Source organism: Lepeophtheirus salmonis, chromosome 13 (assembly GCF_016086655.4).
Source record: "Lepeophtheirus salmonis chromosome 13, UVic_Lsal_1.4, whole genome shotgun sequence".
Classification (NCBI taxonomy): domain Eukaryota; kingdom Metazoa; phylum Arthropoda; class Copepoda; order Siphonostomatoida; family Caligidae; genus Lepeophtheirus; species Lepeophtheirus salmonis.
The window spans coordinates 10790609-10810126 of NC_052143.2; the positions used below are offsets into that span (position 1 = coordinate 10790609).

The following is a 19518-nucleotide window of genomic DNA, read 5'->3' on the forward strand; positions in this document are numbered from 1 at the left end:
TAAACTGTCACTTTTTTTTAAATAGTACATGAATCCATGCATTGTTGAAATAAAACATAGAAATATATTGATTCTGGGAGTGAGGTTATTATCCCAGAGTAAAAATGGTACTCTTATCTCAATACTTTTACTTTATAAAATGTGCAAATTTAATATGCTCATGAAGTAAACTTATTGGAGCACTATCAACATGGGTCTCTTCTAATTTGAATGCAATATTACAAATGATTATTATAATCAATCACATTAAGATCACTTCATCGGGAAGTATCTATTGATAGTCCAAGAATGCTATTGAATTATACAAAATAGGGTGATGTAACGTTTTATAATAATGAACATTATCCACAGATAAGTCATTGGTGGTGAATCAAACAGCCAAAGGGGTTAAAATTAAATTCTGCTTAGGATCCCTAAAAAATGTGAGTCGTATTCGACATGAAATTTGTTGACAAAAAATAAAGATTTTTTTTTATACGTACATGAAGATTTTATAATAAAATAAAACAAATATTAAATTGGTCTTAATAATAAAGCTTAGAAAAATAAAAAAAATATATAGAATTTATTTTAATTGATTTTTTCCCAAAAAAGTTGACCAATTTTTGCTCAAAAGTAATTTATATCTGATGTTTTTTTATGTATTTGTAGGGAAAAGTGGTTTAATTTTAATATACCGTAAAAAGCAATTTTCTTTTTATAGGGTGATATAATAATACCCTCCATTAAAAACTACATAGAGTAGAGAAAATAAGTAATTTTTCTCTCGCCGATTTTGTAAGTTTGCCCATGGACAAAGAAAAGACAAGTCTATAATTCTATAATAATGGTAGAATTATATAAACATTATGATCTTTTAAACTAAACTATGACTTTTCTCACAGTTATGTTTAAATGATACAATTATTAGACTTCAAGAGAAGATGTCCATTTTTTATTCATACAATATATTCAAAAATGTTAAAAAAAAGAGTTGAAATATTTTGCCTTTGTTTTTTATTTAGAGCATTCAAGGCAAAAAATAACAACATATTAAGTTTTCGCAATTTTTTCTACTTTGTAGTCCATAAAACAAAAATTTATTGGTATAAAGGAATTTTGGATGTTTTTTCAAGACAAATCAATTAAAAAGACACCCTATCCATCCTGGAGCAATGCAAAGTTGAAATTTTGTCGAGTAGAGTTATTTCCAACAATAATTATTATAATTATTTATAAGCTATGATTTAAATAATAAATTTATTAATTTTTATTTCATTCAAATGTATTATGTGTAGTGTTGGATCAGTCACTAGACTGATTGCCTATCAGTCTTTTTTTTTTTTTTTTTTTTTTCAATCCTTTTTTTATCTAGCCGATCTTTTTTACCATTCAACGTTCCTAAGGAATAATAATACAGTTTTTCAGTCCTATCTTTATGGCTATTCTTTACTCATAGCTAGGTTTGAACAACATAAAAACAAAGAAAATAATCAATGTTAGCTAGAACGTATAATAATAAGTTCTACACATATACCTTTAAACTTCAACTATAATGTCTCTTGAAAGAGTTATTATTGGAAAGTTGAAAGGACATAGTTAGTAACTACGTAATTTAAGCTGTCGTGGTTACCATAAAGGGCAGATAAGGACCTATTGTAGAACTGACAAATTTTATTAGGACCGGACTGATATGTCTGTAGTCTGTTTAGTTTTTCTTAGACCGATTCAACAGTAGTAGTGTGTGATAATTGCTAATTATATAATTTGAATATATTTATAGGCAGCTCGACGATTATCATGTTCATTCTCAAGAGGAGCAAATAACGTCTACCATTTTCTACTCCATAACGAAGAACGACGAACTGCCAAGATATCCTCATTTGTGGTTTGTCTTGCCATTATAAGCTGGACGCCATTCTTTCTAGTATTAATTCTATCAAATATAAATCTCACTTTTCTACGTTATCTTCATAGAGGATCCTTTGTTTCTGGACTCATATTTGCCTCCCTATCTCCTTTCCTCTATGTTTATCGATCAGATAAAGTTCAAATAAGTGCAAAAAAAATCTTTTATAGCTTGCTTACGTGTCAAAATAATGAAACAGGCTCAAATTCAGCTTTGGAGCCAAATTATATGAATAATGAGTCGTTTCAAAGAACTCAGAGGAACAATCATCGATCAAATTCTTGTCCACTTTTACATATAGAAAAAGAAAATTAGTTGCTCTCTACACATAAACAAAAAATCAATGATACTCATAGTATAAGATAGAATTATTATATTAATTTAAAGTATGTAAAAAATCTGATTTTAAAAAGAAAATATAGAATTCGCATGTCCGTTATTATTTTAGCTGAAAGGTAATTACTATTATTACATATTTAAATAGTGTGTGATGCAATCATATTCCTTCTTTTTGTTGATGGATATCTGACATTGTCATGATGTCATTAAGAAGATAAGTAAATAAAAGATATATATATATATTCAATCAACCTAGAACGAAATATAATAAATTTGGTATTGCTGTAAAACTCTGTTGTCTGTCGGAGTATTCAAAATATGTAATATTACAAAATGGAACTGAACAACTAATTATTTAGGATAATTTCAGATATTTTCTCTAATCATTCTAATTCATCTTCCCTAATAAATCCAAAAAAAAATAAAAAATACTGCTAATGTAGCCATCTTTAAGGATTTTATATATAGTATATGTATTACTTTTATTTTAATTCAAATATCACTGTTTATCATTGACACCCAGTAGTATTCAATGCAGATGTTCGATATATATATTTTTTTTTCAAGCCATTTGATGAAGTTTGATCAAAATTTATTTGAAATTTATCAATTTTATGCAGTAGAAATATCAACTTGGACTCCCAAATGTCTTTTCCAATAGGGCATGAGCAAACTAAAAAAAAATTATCGACATGAAGAGTGACTATTTGTTGAGTTTACTACTTGGGGAGGTAGGATACATACATTTTTCAGAGCGTCCTCTGTAAGTAACATAACTTTATTTGATGTTAAATAATATTTTCCTTCTGAGAGTTGTGTTATTTTGTCACTAGATGACACCCCTCTCCACACCTTTGTTTACAAACTGATGTAAATAAAAAATGCTCATGCCTCAATATGATGTAATTTATGACGTCAGTGACATCGACCTACATGTACTGTTTAATTAAAAAGAATAGCCACTAGGCCGCTCTCTATCCAATCAAAACCTGACACGATATCAAATTCTAAACATTAAGAGGAAGTCCAAATTCAGTCAAAAATTATAATTACTCCGTGGCATCATTTTCTTGTGATATAAACTTTGAATTTACCTTTGATTTTTCATCATTTCCTTATGTTTTCAATCAGAATTATCGTTTGTAATCCTATGGGGTTTTCCGCGATACTAGCGCTATTCATCTACAGACTAGTCATGTCGGATGTTAATTATTTCCTGTAATAGCAGAAAGTTTTTTGTTATTTTCAGGCTTGTACTTGTTCACCCTTTTCCGTTCAATCGTTCATTTTGTAAAAACTTTCCGTTTGCCATTCATTCGTTCATTTTTCCCCGCTCATTTTTCGTTTTGTATATAGTTCGACTATATATTATGCATCCACTATTGATGTTATATTTTTTTAATTATTTTTTATATCATTAGATTCGGGACTAATTATGTCCTCTCATATGGCTGAGAGCCTCTGAGAGATGTGGTATAATTTCGGGATATTAAGGGGGTCCTTGATGTTCAGGGAAGCAGCGGCAGAAGAATTTAACCTGCTTCTGTGCACAAAAGCTCGCCTACACAGCCTGTGGGTCGGGATGTATATTAAAAGGTGTCCTTGGTACTCAGAAACGTGTTGGCAGTAAATTTGAACTACATGCCAAACACATACTACTGTGTTGTGTTTTAAAAAAGATCATTAATGAATATCAAAGTATTTTTCTGCAAAAGATCACTCATTAGTTTACCTATATTTCATGTATAATACATCAACAATACCTATTTATTATATTATCATTTAAATTGAATTAAAATATGCAATCGTATATATCAATAAATTTAAAATCTTTTTTCGGCCAATTGTCCCAAATTGTCCTTCGGTGAAATATCCGTTCGGTAAATTGTCCTTCAGCAAAATGTCATTTGGCAATTTGTCCTTTTGTAAAAATGTTTCGGTCAATTGTCCTAGAACCATTTTATATATGTAGGGGAGAGTGAGGATACTTGTTACGGAGGAAACATGTTACACTATCAATAACTTTAAATGTAAAGTTATCTCACCACCCTAGTCTTAAAAATTGAATGTCTTGCTTTATTTTTATCAAATCAACATAAAATAAGGGTTGCCTAATACTTACAGTTTCAGAGAATTTCGACATTGAAATTTTTGACACAAAAAGTAAACATTTTATCTAGCGCTTGTTGAGAGATATTTCTATTTTAAAAATTGAGATTTTTATTTTATTTTATTAAATGCGATAGTCTAGCATGTTGTTCAATTAATTAACATGCTTGTAATATATTAATCGTTTCAATATTTAGTTCACATGATTTATTTTTATCCCAACGCTATGAAAGAGACTTGTTACACTACATTTTTATTATGTGTTATTATGTTGAAAAATATTTAGAGGTAGTTCAATGGTTCCAAAGTTTTCAAAATTTACATTTTTAAAGAAAAAACTGAGTATTTTCTTAAATGCTGTCCCTATACTTACAATTAAAGCTTAGTTGTAAAAATAATAAATTGAGCCTACGAAATTTACAACAAAAAATATTTTATAATTATTTCAAATGAAAATTGCACTAACTTTTAAATCACTTTAAATTCAGGGAGAAAAAAAATTTAATAACCATGCCCTTAATTACCTTTTTAAGGAAAGCTACCATTTTAATTCAAATAATAAATAAAGCCAGACACAAAAGATCTATGCCATCCTGTTCGAAAATGGTACCTACAAAAAAATATAAACAGTATTTAAGGAAATACTCAGTTGTTCTTTAAAAATGTAAATTTTCAAAACTTTAGAGCCGTTGAGCTCATTCTAAATATTTTCAAAACTGTTGAAACTTTACTTAAATGTTTTTGTACAATTAAAAACCATTTTTTAACCTAAGGCCTAATATATATACATTAGTCTTAATTATGTTTTGTTTTTTGTATAATTTCATGATATACTTTAATTATCACTCACAGTAAATAGTAAAAAAATATTTTTTCCATTTTATTATTAACTATGCTCTATTTTTGGAAATGTTTTATTTGTTTATCTTATGTTTGAAATTAAAAGTATTTACTTTATGTTGTCGAACTGTAATAAAAAGTAAAATAATTGCTTGAATATAACAAATGGTAGTTTTTACATGTTTCTTCCTGTAGTAACATGTCTCATCCTACCCTGTATCGTGTATCCTGCTGGTGTATCAAGTATACTACTTTTGTTTAGTTTTAAAAACACCAATAAATGACTATTAATTATTGCAGTACATCAAAAATCCTTTGGAATTATTTGTCTTTGGCCTATGTTATGTTGCCCAAACGGTGAATTGTGAAACTTATGACAGTTTAAAAAATTAATTATTTTTTGTAACATGTATCCTCACGCTCCACTACAGATAATAAACATATTATATAAATGTAGATTGAAGAGGTTGAGAGACAATATTGTGGGATATTCTTCCGGGGTCAAAATGAAGAGGAAAAATTGAAAGGAAATACATATCACTTGGGAACATCCATGTTGTATATAAAATTCAACCCAAAAAAGGAATTTATCTTTGAGTGCCCAAATTGATTCTCCGTTGTTCTCTCAGTTGTCTGAATTGTGAAATATCTGGGATTATATTCATTCGGGACTATTATCGTTCAGAGTCATTTTTTTATCCTTAAAACAATTACCAAATTAAAAGTAGGATTAATGAAACTTATATAAAAGTGTTTTTATAGATTAAATTTTCACCAATGAAATTAAGCTAAGAATAAAATTTATCTTTGAGCGCAAAATCCAAAACTGATATTAGTTTTTCTTTGGGTCGTCAGGTTTCAGACATAGTTAAGATTATAGTAATTCGAGACTGTTATCGTTCAGAGACATTTTTCATCAACAAGACAATCCCCAAATTGAAGTAAGATGAATAAAACTGATGTTAAAAGGTATTTTATGATTATAAAAGTGGTTTTATTGATTATGTATCCCCTTCTAAACTCGATATATTTGCATTTTTAGGCTGAAAAATGATGAAAAACGGCACCCTTCTTGAGACCATTATAACTTATTCATCATTCATAGAGACAAGGAGAAACATCGCTCATATTATAGAAAAATATTCCATCTTTTATTTAAAAAAATACATATCTAAAAAATAAGGATCTCCAAGGACTTTAGTTCGATTTAGTATTTTTTGAGTGACCTCATTTTTTAGGGGGGGGCATAGAGATATGAAGTTTATCTCTATGGGGTGAACTGGCAAATCGACAAAATTATCTTAATATTGTTCACGATTTCAATGTCCTCATAATGACGTCAAAGCCCATAATAATAATATAAATATCTTTACAAAATACCGCACTTTGCACAAATTGAAATAAAATAATTATTAATTAGGTATATTTTGAATATTAAAATTATCTACTCGTCATGAATGGATCTCTTCATTGTTTATATCCTGGAATTCCCTTTCCCAACGAAGGAATCCACTCTACTCTCTTATAAAGCCTTATAGCTTTTCTCCGATGAATTTTCATTCCGTGGCTCCTCGTAAAATATGGAGTTCCGACTAAGACTATGAGCATCTCTTGAGATGGATGATCAAGTTAGAAGTATTTTCCTTTGTCCCTAATTATTCTAGAACAAAAAAGTCAACTTCTGCATGTATTAATGAATGTAGAATTATCTTAGTCTTTAAAATTGTCAATGTAAAATTGCATTTAAATTTCAAATTGTTGTATATTTTAGTTTTATGGCTATAATTTCCCATATTTGAAGTAAATGTAGATCATTTTATTTTAAACTGAGAGTAAATGGATCCTATCATAGTTTCAAATTTTGAATATATTCATTATTTTATCTGGATGGATAGATTCCTACTAAAGGACAAAGTCGACTCTAGTCTAGTATGAAGCTTTGTTGTGCTCGGTTTTCTTCTTTGGCTAAATTTTCATCCTGTTACACTCCCCTAGATATTGGAATTCGAGCATCTCTTGTTGAGGATAAAGTATCTCGGGTCTCTTCTTTTGTCCTAATTCATAAATTTTAATTAATGAAGATCAATAAATCTAAGTAAATGAAAATCACTCTTATATTTATAATTTGTCCCTCCATTTACTCAAACATTTTTGCATGTTGTTTTTAATTTAAAGTTGTAATTTTATATTTATAGCCTATGTATTATATTCATGTTTAGATAACACCTAATAGTTTACCTAATTATAATTACATATATCACATAAAGACTTTTATTTTATTCAATTAGAATTGTGTTGTCTCAAAGTGGATGTATGACTTGACATTTACCAATTCAGCATACATCTTTTATCACTTACAAATAAATGTAACTTTTAACTTTTTAATAATCTTTTTATTTTGAGTTTTAATATAAGAAAAATAAGAGTAAATATATATGAAAAGAGTATATTAAAAAATATATATATTTAAGGTAAAAATTAGAATATTGTATTTTTAAATTTAAGAGAAGATACTATAGATCGGACGTGAACAGAACCAGGGGGGTATAAAAATATCTCACTAGTATCAGCACAGTACTAGATGCCAACCTTAAGCGTGCAAAGTTGACTAGGGTGACAAACTCATAGCTAATAGGGAGGTTATGTCATTCATGACTTATGGTCTTTATTAACCTGCCATGGACAGGCAATTACAGCATCCGCTCAAACTAACTCACAACGAATTTACACAACAGTGCAACTCTTCACAGATATTCATAAATAAATAAACAAAATAGATACATAAGAAGAGAGGGTAACTTAGAGGTGGACACAACGAAAAAGGTGGAGAGGGGTTTTGGACCTAACTTATTTAAATAATTTTGGCTTCAAGGGTTAAATGCTGGGAGGGCCAGCAAACGTTACTCGGCAGACAAATCATCGAAAAAGGGGTACGGAAACCGGTCAAGAAAGCCGAACAACAAAAAGTTTCAATGACTGAAATAAAAAAACAAAATTAATAATTGATTTTCGTAAATAAATAATTAATTTTTATATATATACGACTGGCCAAATATTATCCAAAAAAACACTTGATGAGTGAAGAAGGACGAAAATTTTGAGAAACTGCTAAGACGGGAAAACAAGTTATAGAAGGTCAACAACAGTTTGGCCAAATTACTTGCTCATTAGGAGGAGGGGTACATGTAAATAAAGTAGTCATCATATCCTGAAAGGACACAACCAACAAAGAAATTTGATGTGAAAAATTGCTTGAATACACGAAAAAGAATAATGCAGTTTTTAAGTAGCACATCACCATAAAGCTCTGAAGGAACATCCATATGACAAAGATGCAAAAGTAAGCAAATTAAACATCACCAAATATAAGATTGGAGAGGACATGCAAACGACGAAGAAAGTAGAATAAAGTATATTACCACAAAACCATTGCAAAGAGAGAAATATGTCAGACTTTGATATGTAGACAGGGCCGTACGTCAGTATTGCGCTTTGTCCGCTTCAGTGGACCTTTAAAAAAAAAACCTTACTCAACCGTCCACCAATCATATAAGTATGTAAATATAGATGAATTAAGTCATAATTAATTATTAAAATCTATATATATATATATATAACATAAATAATAGTTATGTACTTTTTAGAGTGGATTGTTGCAGTAATTTTTTAATTATCAGAAATGTATCACGGGAAGCGGGAAACGCATTTTAACAGAGAGTTGGTAATTTGTTCTATCTGTCAGAAGGAAATACAGAAGGACAACTTTAATGATCACAAAGTTAAACTCCATAAGAATGACCCCAGCTGCAAGTATCAAGTGAAAATCGATCATAAGAAGCAGAAAACATTGAACTTTGCTGTTAAGAAAACTTCCTCTGCTACATCCTCATCCTCAGTCACTGCCTCTTCCTGTCCCGATGACCTTGCTCCAGTTGAGGCCTTACTGCCTGAACCAAGATCTGAAAAGTCCATTTCTGCTGAAGAGAAAGTTACTGCAGACACAGAAAATAATGGTGACTCATCAAATTACCCCAGCGGACGGATTTCTCATGGAATAAAACTTCCTAATCTCGATATCGGACCAATATTCTCTCCCGAGCAGCTCTCTGTAGTCAACAACAACAATATTCCCTCTGCAGAGGACTCTGAGACTAGCGACAATGTCCAGGGAGGTGAGAAGAGCAAGACTGAGGAGATGGAGTTTGTGAACGGAGGCCCAGAGTACCTTGTGCCTTCACGAGCCAGCTGGGTGACCCGATACTTACCGGGAGGGAGTCAAAGCTGTAGGACATCCAGACCAGAACCAGAGTGGAGACTGAGCGGGAAACTGTGCCTAAAGTCGAGAGAGATCATCCTCTACAGCCCAAGTTACAAACATACAGTCCTCAGATAGATGACAAATACTCCAGAGACTTTCAATATGATTGGTTCCGTAAGTTCCCGTGGCTAGAATATGACGAGGTTGAAAAGTCAGCCAAGTGTTTCAGCTGTTCCAAATTTTCTATTTCCAACCTTGGAAAATTTGAGTTCAAAACATGGAAAAACAGTTCCTCGTTGAAAGTTCATTCTAACAACAAAAAACACAAACTGTCGATGGAAAAGTGGATCAATTTCCTCGCATCAAAGAGAAAGAATACCTCGGTTCTAGGCCATGTTCAGTCTCAACATGCTGAGGAAGTCGTGAAGTGGCGAGCTTATTTGAGGTATCTTTTCCAAACTGTTGGGTTCCTCGCAATGCAAGGATTGGCTTTTAGGAGCGATTCCGAAACAAGAGAAAAGTTGACGGAATCTAATGAAAACAATCAAGGAAACTTCTTGGAGCTTTTGTCCCTGCGTTCACACGACAATCATATTCTCAAAGATAAACTGGAGGCCGATGTCAAAAAATTGGGTTCAGCTGGGGTAGGTTTTGCCAAATGGACTTCACCTGACATCCAAAATGAGCTGATAGAGATTATAGCATCCAAAGTGACGGAAAATATAATTGAAGATGGCAAGACTTGTGCCGGCAATGATGACTACTGGTTCTCTGTGATTGTTGATGAGACATCAGATATGTCAAATACGGAGCAGTTCAGTCTGTCATTGGGATATCTGACGAGTGAAGGCATCAAGAAAGAGAGCTTCCTCAAGTTTGTAAAAGTTACCCAGACTGACGGCAAATATTTGTTTGAGAAGCTTCACGAGGCTGTCAAGGATATCGGCCTTAACCCCGCCTGCACTGTCTCCCTGGCCGCGGACGGTGCCTCCAACATATCCGGCATCAAGAAGGATCCTGCCGCCAGGTGGAAGGAAGCAGCCCCACTGTGTGTCTACATCCACTGCTACGCCCATGTCTTCAATCTTGTAGTCAAGGATCTTCTCTCAAATATAACCCTGTTGAGAAATACAATGGGGACAGTACAAATTTTATACAACTTCATTGAAGGGTCACCAAAGAGGTGAGCAATCTACAAGTCGGTGAAGATAACAAGTAAAGATGAGGAGCATGCCAAGGTGATGACCCTGAAGAACCAGTCTGCTACCCGCTGGAGTCTCCGCTACGATGCTGTACACGCTGTATCTCTAGGGATGGTCAGAATCATGAAGACCCTCATAATAATGAGAGAAGATAAATTTACATTGTTGAGTTCAAAAGCAACTTCTCTGCTCAACAGCATCTTTAGTCACGAATTGGTTTTCGGCATTGAACTGTTGAAGACACTCCTCAGACACACATCTAGCTTGTCAGATGAACTTCAAGGCAGAAAGGTTGACCTAACAAAGGCCCGGAAACACGTCAACCTAGTGATTAGGACTCTTGAAGATCTTAAGTATGAGAAAATCTTTGAATCAATCTGGAAACTTGCTGAGTTGAAGTCGTCTGAGATGAAATCAGTATTTGACCAGGAGGACTCAATTGATTGGGAATTCAAGGAGGCGAAGATTCCAAGGAGAATAAAGTGGAAAGGAACAACTGAATCCTACTTCCGTGAAACACATTTCGATGTTGCAATCAATAAGATTGTATTAGAGCTTGAGAGCAGATTTGCCACCGACGATACAAACACCACAATGGATCTCATTGCAATTGTCAATGACAGTGAAGTGGAGACCTGTGTCATTGAGCGTGTCGCCAAGCACTACAGACTTGAACTCGAGCAGCTCCAGTCAGACCATGCAATCTTCCAGCAATTCAAGGTTAATTATAATGTTTCATTTTGCATTATATGTTTAAAATTTATGTTTCTCTAGGCAGATATTGACACAGAAGACATGGTTTCGTCACAAATTGCTGCGGAGTTAATAAGCTCGGGAGTGTTCCGTCTGATGCCGGAGCTATACAAGGGGATCGTTATCCTGGCGTCAATGCCCATCAGCAGCTGTGAGGCGGAGCGTTCATTCTCCTGTCTCAGAAGGCTCAAGAACCACATGAGGACCACCATGGACCAGGAGAGGCTCTCCTCGCTCACCCTCTTGAGCATGGACAGGGTGATGGTGGACAAGGTGCTCCATGAAGACATGGACAGTTTGATTGACACCTTTGCGTCAAGGAAAGAGAGGAAAAACTTCTTCTTCTAATCATGATGAAGAACACATGCATTTTTTCTTCATTTTTTCAAACACATCACCACGTATACATGCGAGTTAAGAACATCAAGACTTGTGAACATAATTTATTTTCTGTCGATGTAACCGTTTCATGGTATATTATAATCTCGTTCATTATCTTCATCCGTTATTATTTTAAAAATATTTAAGGAGGTTTAAATTGTTTGACTTAAATGTATAGTTCAAAAATTTTCTCTCATTCTTGCACTGTGCATTTTATACTCCATTATACTCCTTCCTTTATGAATAGGTCGGTATTGACTTTCCGTCTAGAGCTTTTCCTTTTCATTTTATTTTTCCCAATGTTTGCCTGAAGAAAATAATGGTCAGACAGTCCATTGGACGATATTCTTGCAAGATTTAATCTATGCTGTAGCATTTGCCCTGTTTAAATATCCCACGTTCACCACTGAAAATCAACCGTTCACCCTTGTAAAGCGGACCGAAAAATCTTCCTGACATACGGCACTGTATGTAGACATGATACTTTAAGATTTGATTCCACTTGAGCCGAGCGAATATCATTCAAAATCATGAGGCATACTATGTGATGTCGTTTAAACCATTTAAAGCTATACAAATAGTCCATTTAATATCCATTACCTACCTAACTCGATAAAAGAATTAAAATTGGGGCATGAAGTATGAATTCGTGGATTTTATTGAGTTGCCTTTTTATAGGATGATGGAGGGGACTAACCACGTGAATATGTTTGAATTATACTCAATCGGTGTATTGAGTCAGCCGCTAAGTGTACCTGGATGATACAAACGACCCGGAGTATAATATGTAAGGTCTTTAAAAAAATATATCTGTCTGAAAATATTTCAAAGTTTGAGAAAAAGGTCACGGAGGTCACTAATCCGCTTGAGAAAAACAAGGTGATCTCAGCTTGCATTAAGAGTGAAACTTATCTAATGATATGCTAATATTAATTAAATGGTCAAAAGTTGTATTTAAAAAACAACAACGTATTCATATAAGTATAGAAGCTTACAGGATAGAAAGGAAAAACGAAAGTAGGCTTTAAAAATGCCTGAATGTCATGATTATCATTTATTATAATAGCTCGATAATTCAGGAGCGGGATCCGCTTGAGTTAAGATATGTAAGAATATTTTCAACTTTCTACCAAGAATATCAAATTGACATATAAAAAAAACAAAGCTGCATTAATGTTTACACAAGAGGTCAATAAGACACACTATGGGGAGTAAATCATTAATTAACATAGGTAAAATTCCATACTGTTCAAATTATCTGGCACAGACTATTCAAGGGGCCTATCCAAGTGGATTGGTTGGTTTGGTTTTTAGAGGCCATGATCTGGTTGCAAGTGGGAGGCTGATAAGGACGACTGAAATGCCCAGACTTTAAAAGGTGATCAACTTATTAAGTTGAAAATGATCTAAAAATGCTGAAAATGGCTCAATACGCTCACAAAAAAAGGTATGAGTTGTATAGAGTCAGCTATGAGTGAAGAGATCCATGCATGATGAGTAGAGAATTTTAATATTCAAAATATACCTAATTAATAAATATTTATTTGAATTTGCACGAAGTGCAGTATTATGTTAAGATACTTATATTATTAATACGGGCTTTGACGTCATTATGAAGACATTGAAATCGTAAACAATATTAAGATAATTTTGTTGATTTGCCAGTTTACCCCATACAAAATGGTGTCACTCAAAAAATACCAAAATCGAACTAAAGTCCTTGGAGATCCTTATTTTTTAAATAGGTATTTTTTTAACTAAAAGATGGAATATTTTTCTATAATATGAGCTATATTACTCCTTATCACTATGAATGATGAATAAGTTATATTGGTCACAAGAAGAGTGTCGTTTTTTATCATTTTTAAGGCTAAAAATGGAAATATGTCGAGTTCAAAAGAGGATACAGAATCAATAAAATCACTTTTATAATCATAAAATGTCTTTGAACGATTATAGTCCCAAATAACTATAATCTCAAATATTTCTTAAACCTGATTACCCAAAGAAAAACTGAATTCCGTTTTGGATTTTGCACTCAAACATAAATTATATTCTTAGCTTAATTTCATTGGGGGTAATTTTGACCCTCTTATATTTCCCCTGTGTTATGTATCTCTTTCTGAAATCGACAAAACCACTCTTCTTTTAACCTTTATAACTTATAAAATCCATAGCGATAAAAAATATAATACCTTATATTACAGAAAAATATTCAATATTCAATTTAAAAAAGATATAAAACATAGACAATTTTGTGTAAAAAAAATAATTTAAAAAGCTATAGTACATTCAAAATTGCCTTTTTTAAAAGAGGTTCAATTTTCATCAACTTTCAGACATATCCTGTAAATTACAGGTAAGATCCTGAAAACTTGAGGCTTTTGTCTACAAACTGTCAAAATTTTATATAATTATTTCAGGTGACATTGACATAATAGGACTTGTACAAATTTGATTTTTTTTCTCTTTATTGGTCTAGGGAAGTTGCATCGGCAAAAAATATATAATTAAACATTATAGTTTATAATTAAGTCCATTGCTATAAAACAAACATTAAAAGAATCCTAAGAATTCATATTAAAATATTAACAATAAAAAAAAGAGAAACAAAAACTAAACTTTCAATGGCAATAAAAAAAAGACAAATAGTGAACTTTTGAGGCGCATAACTTCTTAAACTGGAAAAACTTCTTATTGTTATTCAAAATTGGAGGAGGGTATTAGCGAATAAGATCACCCCCCCCTCCCCAATATTTCCACGATAAACCATCCAGATCAGGGATTTTGATGGTGAATGCTAAATACCCTGCAGCGGTCCCAATAAAAGTAGCTCTCAGTTCTTCCTTTCTGACAGGTTCGCCTTCAGTTAACATCCCAGCTATTTTACTTTTACAGCTCGAGAGAGCAAACTTCAAGGCACGTGTCTTTGTTGGAGCATTAACGATATTTGATATGACCCCGAATAATAGCAGAGGAGTTATAAACTTATCCCGTAGTCCAGATATGTGAAGCGAAATAAATTCCTTCGTAATACAAAGAGCAGGCAGTCAGCAAAGCATGTATTGCTGTATTAAATAATTTCCCACAATCTTTGCAAGGAGCATTAAAAAATAGACATCCTGTGTAGATTTGAAATTGCACAGTAAAACTTTTTCCATTATTAATTTTCTCAATTGAGCTCTTAATTCTCTTTTTCCATTATATCGGTAGATTTAAAACTTTTAAAAACTTATTTCATATTTCTTCTGCATCTTCCTTAAAATTTGATTCGAATGACATTTTCAAAAGCCATGGAATGGGCATTATATGAAATTCCGTGGCTTTCATGAGTGGGTAAAAAAATTACCACAGTTAAAAATGGAGTTGTTGCCTAAATCGTGAATCGAAACAATTTTATTTTCTTATATTTGATAAAGCCAACCAATACAATTTTCTGTGTTCCATAAGGTTTTTAAAATACAACTTCCTATTGCAATTTTGTCTCACCAAGTCAATGGTTGAGGACCATGAGAAAGACGATTTTTAATCATATATTGAGTTTGTTGGCTACGAGACATAAAGACTTGTACTTTCCTATACTGAGTTGATTTTACCACACTAATATTTCATAGATGATGTTAGATTAGAGCATGCCAAGAAATATTTAATAAAGTGCTCCTCTACTCCGTCCAGAAAGTACTCGAAAGATCTGCAGCAGCTGTGCATGTGTACTTGGTTGCTTGAAAAGTAATTAGGCTCTTTCACCATTTTCTTCCCAGACAGAGAAGAAGTGAGTAAATTCTTTGATGAAGTACAAACGAAGCTGGGTTTCTTGAGATTGGTTTTCTGATCTTATCTTTTTTTCTCAGTCCAACTGTTGAGGTCTTGAAATTCAAAATGTTACACATTGGCTCTTCCTATATTCAATACAGTTTATGACATAATTGAGGCCTTTGATGAGGAGAAAAAGTCGAAGAGCAGCTCATTCAACAAGATCTTATAAAATCCATACTAAAAAGTTCATAGCTGACTTGAAACAATCAATTGATACATATTCAGACACACTAATTGCTAGGCTGGCCAAGAACTGCAACGTCAGCAAAGGGATCATCAAAAATACCCTCAGGAATGAGACTCATTTCTTGTCTAGAGTCCAGACCCTCATGAGGCCCAACCAGTCATGAAAACCAAGAATTCGGATTCAGTTATGGTCCTGGCGATCATCTGCACGGAGGGATAAGTTATGATCCCTCACTTCTTCCAAAAGGACCAGAAGGTGACCAAGGACGTTCTCAAGGACATTGTCATCCCATGGATGAATGAAGTCAATGATGGAAAGCTATATATATCCAGAAAAACTCATCACCTACTCATAAGGCCAAGATTGTCCAAGAGCTCTTAGTACAAAATGTGCCAGATCTTGGACCTCCATTTTACTGGCCAGCCAAAAGCCTGAACCTAAACCCTATGGTTTTACCTGTGGGGCAGGGCAGATAGGATCACTTGCAAGAATAGTTATGCCTCAGTTGAAGCCTTGAAGGCCTCCATCGTCAATACCATGAAGGACATGGATCCGCACGAGGTGGCAAAGTCATGCAAGGCATTCAGGTGCCGTGTACAGATCGTGATCGAAAACGAAGGCTTTCATTATAAATAATCATTTAAAATTTAATGTGGCTTTTAAATGAGTAAAAAATAATATTTCTATCTCTTATACAAGTCTCATAATTAGCCGTTAAAGTTACTCCTGATTTACCTTGTCCACCCTGTATTATATTTAATTCAGTATAATGAAACATTGGTGAATTTAGCATTTTAAACATGCATGTGCCGAAAAAATGATCAAAATCACCTACTGTAATGATAATGATTTTAATCATAAGACGACCAAGAATAAAAAAATTTAAATCGTATTTATCAATAATTGAAATGTAAAATCAGAGAACGATAGATAAAAAGAGTTTCACAAATGTTTGAGCAAGGATAACTAACATCTAAAATACAATACCGTTAAAAGAAATATAAGACAGTTGAAATTTTTTAGGGGCTGGAATCTCCCTTTAGAGTTGGGACCAACCATACGTACTGCAATTAACCAAATAAGATCATTACAACAGTCGTAGTATATATTTTAAAATAATTTAGACCAGGGTTTCCCAAACTTTTTCGAACCTGCGCCCCCCTGGCTACACGTATAAGTTTTTCTTCCAAAATGAAATTAATGGGATGGGCGTATTAAGTATTGTAATATATCTATTATCTCTAGTTTAATGATGGGGTCCTTTTCGTATTTTAGTCTATTTGAAAACATATACAATTTCATTGCATATATACTCTTGGTCATCCAACGGGCTTGATGAATTACACCAGGTTTGGTCTAATGAATACCTCGACTAGGTTTCTTACTGATAATAATTAAACACAGTTCTGCTACTTCTCTGAAGTCTGCGTTTGGAGATTTATTCTCTCCCCGTTTAATGTTCAATATTTAAGCAGATTTTCCTTAAAAGTTAAATGTATTTTTTTTTGTATTTTACTTCATTATATTCTTATTTTGTATACATATACGTCAAGATAATAATAACTCAGGAGAATAGCTAAAATAACAAGGAAAAAAATTAAAAAAAACAAGCATATTTTTATATCTGGCAGTTTTAAAACTAATAAATGTACATAATATATAGTAGCATGAAACTTCTGTGTGTAGCAATAAACTTTAAAATTCTTAATTATTATCAATGTCAAGCGGTCTAAACGGTCTACAATTGTGGGAATGTTCCTGGATCTTATTAAAATGCTGTGATAACAGCATAAATTTACTTATGAATTCGACCACTAAGATTTTTATGATACCAGACACCGCCTGAGGATTACGGCTTTTCAAGAAACTGATGAAGCAACAATGACTACTTATCATGAATGCCTCACCATCTATTGCATCCGCAAGAGTGTTAGCAAGTGTGATGTTTTTCTCTTGGAAAAAATTGAAAAAATTATTAATGATCGATACAAATCATCTAACAAATTATCATTTGTTGAACCAACTTTTCATTTTTGACGAATACAAACATAAGCAAAAAGACAAATTTATCTCCCTGTAAAATGGAATCATCTAACTGCAAGCGAAATTATTTTACTTCAAGAATGTTACACAATTTGTGTTTTCAGGCATTTCGTCTATTCTTACTTGAATTGAGTTATTACTGAGAGGTATAATACTTCATAATTTGGTTTGGTCACTTATATATAACTTTTTGCACTATCTTTCTTTCTGACCAATCGTGTAAGCCTTACCACATCTAGCAATCGGCAAAGATATGAGGAAGCACGCAATTCATTATTAATTTGTTGTGAAATGATCAAAACCATATTTTCAATAGTTTATCGTGCCTTAAACTTTTTTTAAAACAGCATACAAATAGTTTTTATGATTCTCAAGAACTTTTGATTTCAATAGTTGAGGAAATGAAAGATTATTGATAAGATATCTTAATACAGTTTTATAATTACTGGATGTCCTATAAGTACTTGCTTCAGTTTTAGGGTACAGAATTTAGGGTTTTTTTTTGTTTTTTTTTTAAATAAAGCATAAGTAGTTATTCTAAGTAGTATATTTATATATGAGAGGAATAGCATTCGAAGTATGTGATAACATAGTAAGACATTAATAATGAAATACATTAATAGAATATCGATAGAACATACATATATCGTATCAACATATTCATTTATGCTACCTTGTTACATTTTAATATTTAATACCTTCAAATTTTCTAATACTATTAAAATGAAGTTTAAATATATAATTATATCTATTCAAATGAGAGCTATGAATAATATGGATATATTTTAATATTTTAGAAATTTCGTATGTCGTTAATATAATAGAAAAGGAGAAGTTCAGCTGTTGATTCTTATACTATTTTACTTGTAAAGTTCACTTCATCCTAGTATTTTCCTTATTTTTTATTAGGCTTCAAAGGTATCATGACATGGACTAATATCGGACTCGGAGCATAGGAAATTGGACTCTAAAAAGATACAAAGTTTTTGGTCATGTAAGTAAAAGTTTTCAGGCGATTTCTTCAATAAATTAAAAAAAAAAGAACTTCTTTACAACATTTGGATAGTAAACAATGTAAACCGTCAGATTCTTTAATCTTACTAGAGAAACAACACCTTATGAACATATCCCGCGGATTTTGAAAAGAAAAAAATAATGCTTTATTTTGCTACTTCCCGAAATATATCTTTTTTTAATTTTACAAAAGCTAGAGTAGTCCAAAATACAAGATATGATGGATAAATCAGTCCTCCCCTATCTTTTGAATCTGTCAAAAAATTAGAATTATCTATTTCTTCAGGGATCTCAATAACCATATCTGTTTTTAAAAGATTTTTTGCTATTGAAGCAATTGTTCACTCAATAAAAGTGAACGAGAAATATTCCCTGCACAGTAAAGAATAATATTCTTCATTTATTTTAAATCATTAAAATTTAAGAAAGCATAATCTTCCCACGAAGAGAGGCACGACATTAGGAGGGACTTTTCTTTTCAATTATTCGATTAACATTATTTATATCCTTCACTTATTCTTGTATTAATTTTATTTCTTTTACTTCCATGTTGTTAAATCTTATCAGAGATTTTAACCACATTTTCTTAAGACTCGAAGAATTGACGAACATACCTGTGTAATTACTTGATACTTAGATGTTCTCTTCTTTAAAAAAAATACATGTTGAGAAAAAAATATGAATTGAT

General features: G+C 32.3%; 1 protein-coding gene and 1 long non-coding RNA gene across 3 annotated transcripts in view; both read left to right on the forward strand.

Annotated features, from left to right (window-relative positions):
- Nucleotides 1–2335, forward strand: part of LOC121128248 (uncharacterized) — a 46734-nt gene extending 44399 nt beyond the window's left edge. For both annotated transcript variants that reach the window (XM_040723831.2, XM_040723830.2), the window contains exon 5: nt 1763–2335. In XM_040723831.2, the coding sequence (XP_040579765.1) occupies nt 1763–2203 (441 nt within the window). In that variant the 3' untranslated portion in view covers nt 2204–2335. The remainder of the gene's footprint in view (nt 1–1762) is intronic.
- Nucleotides 2336–2368: 33 nt separating this feature from the next.
- Nucleotides 2369–7442, forward strand: LOC121128160 (uncharacterized). Its single transcript, XR_005868064.2, has 2 exons — nt 2369–3445; nt 3649–7442. It is a non-coding gene; the product is annotated as an uncharacterized lncRNA (long non-coding RNA).
- Nucleotides 7443–19518: the final 12076 nt, after the last annotated feature.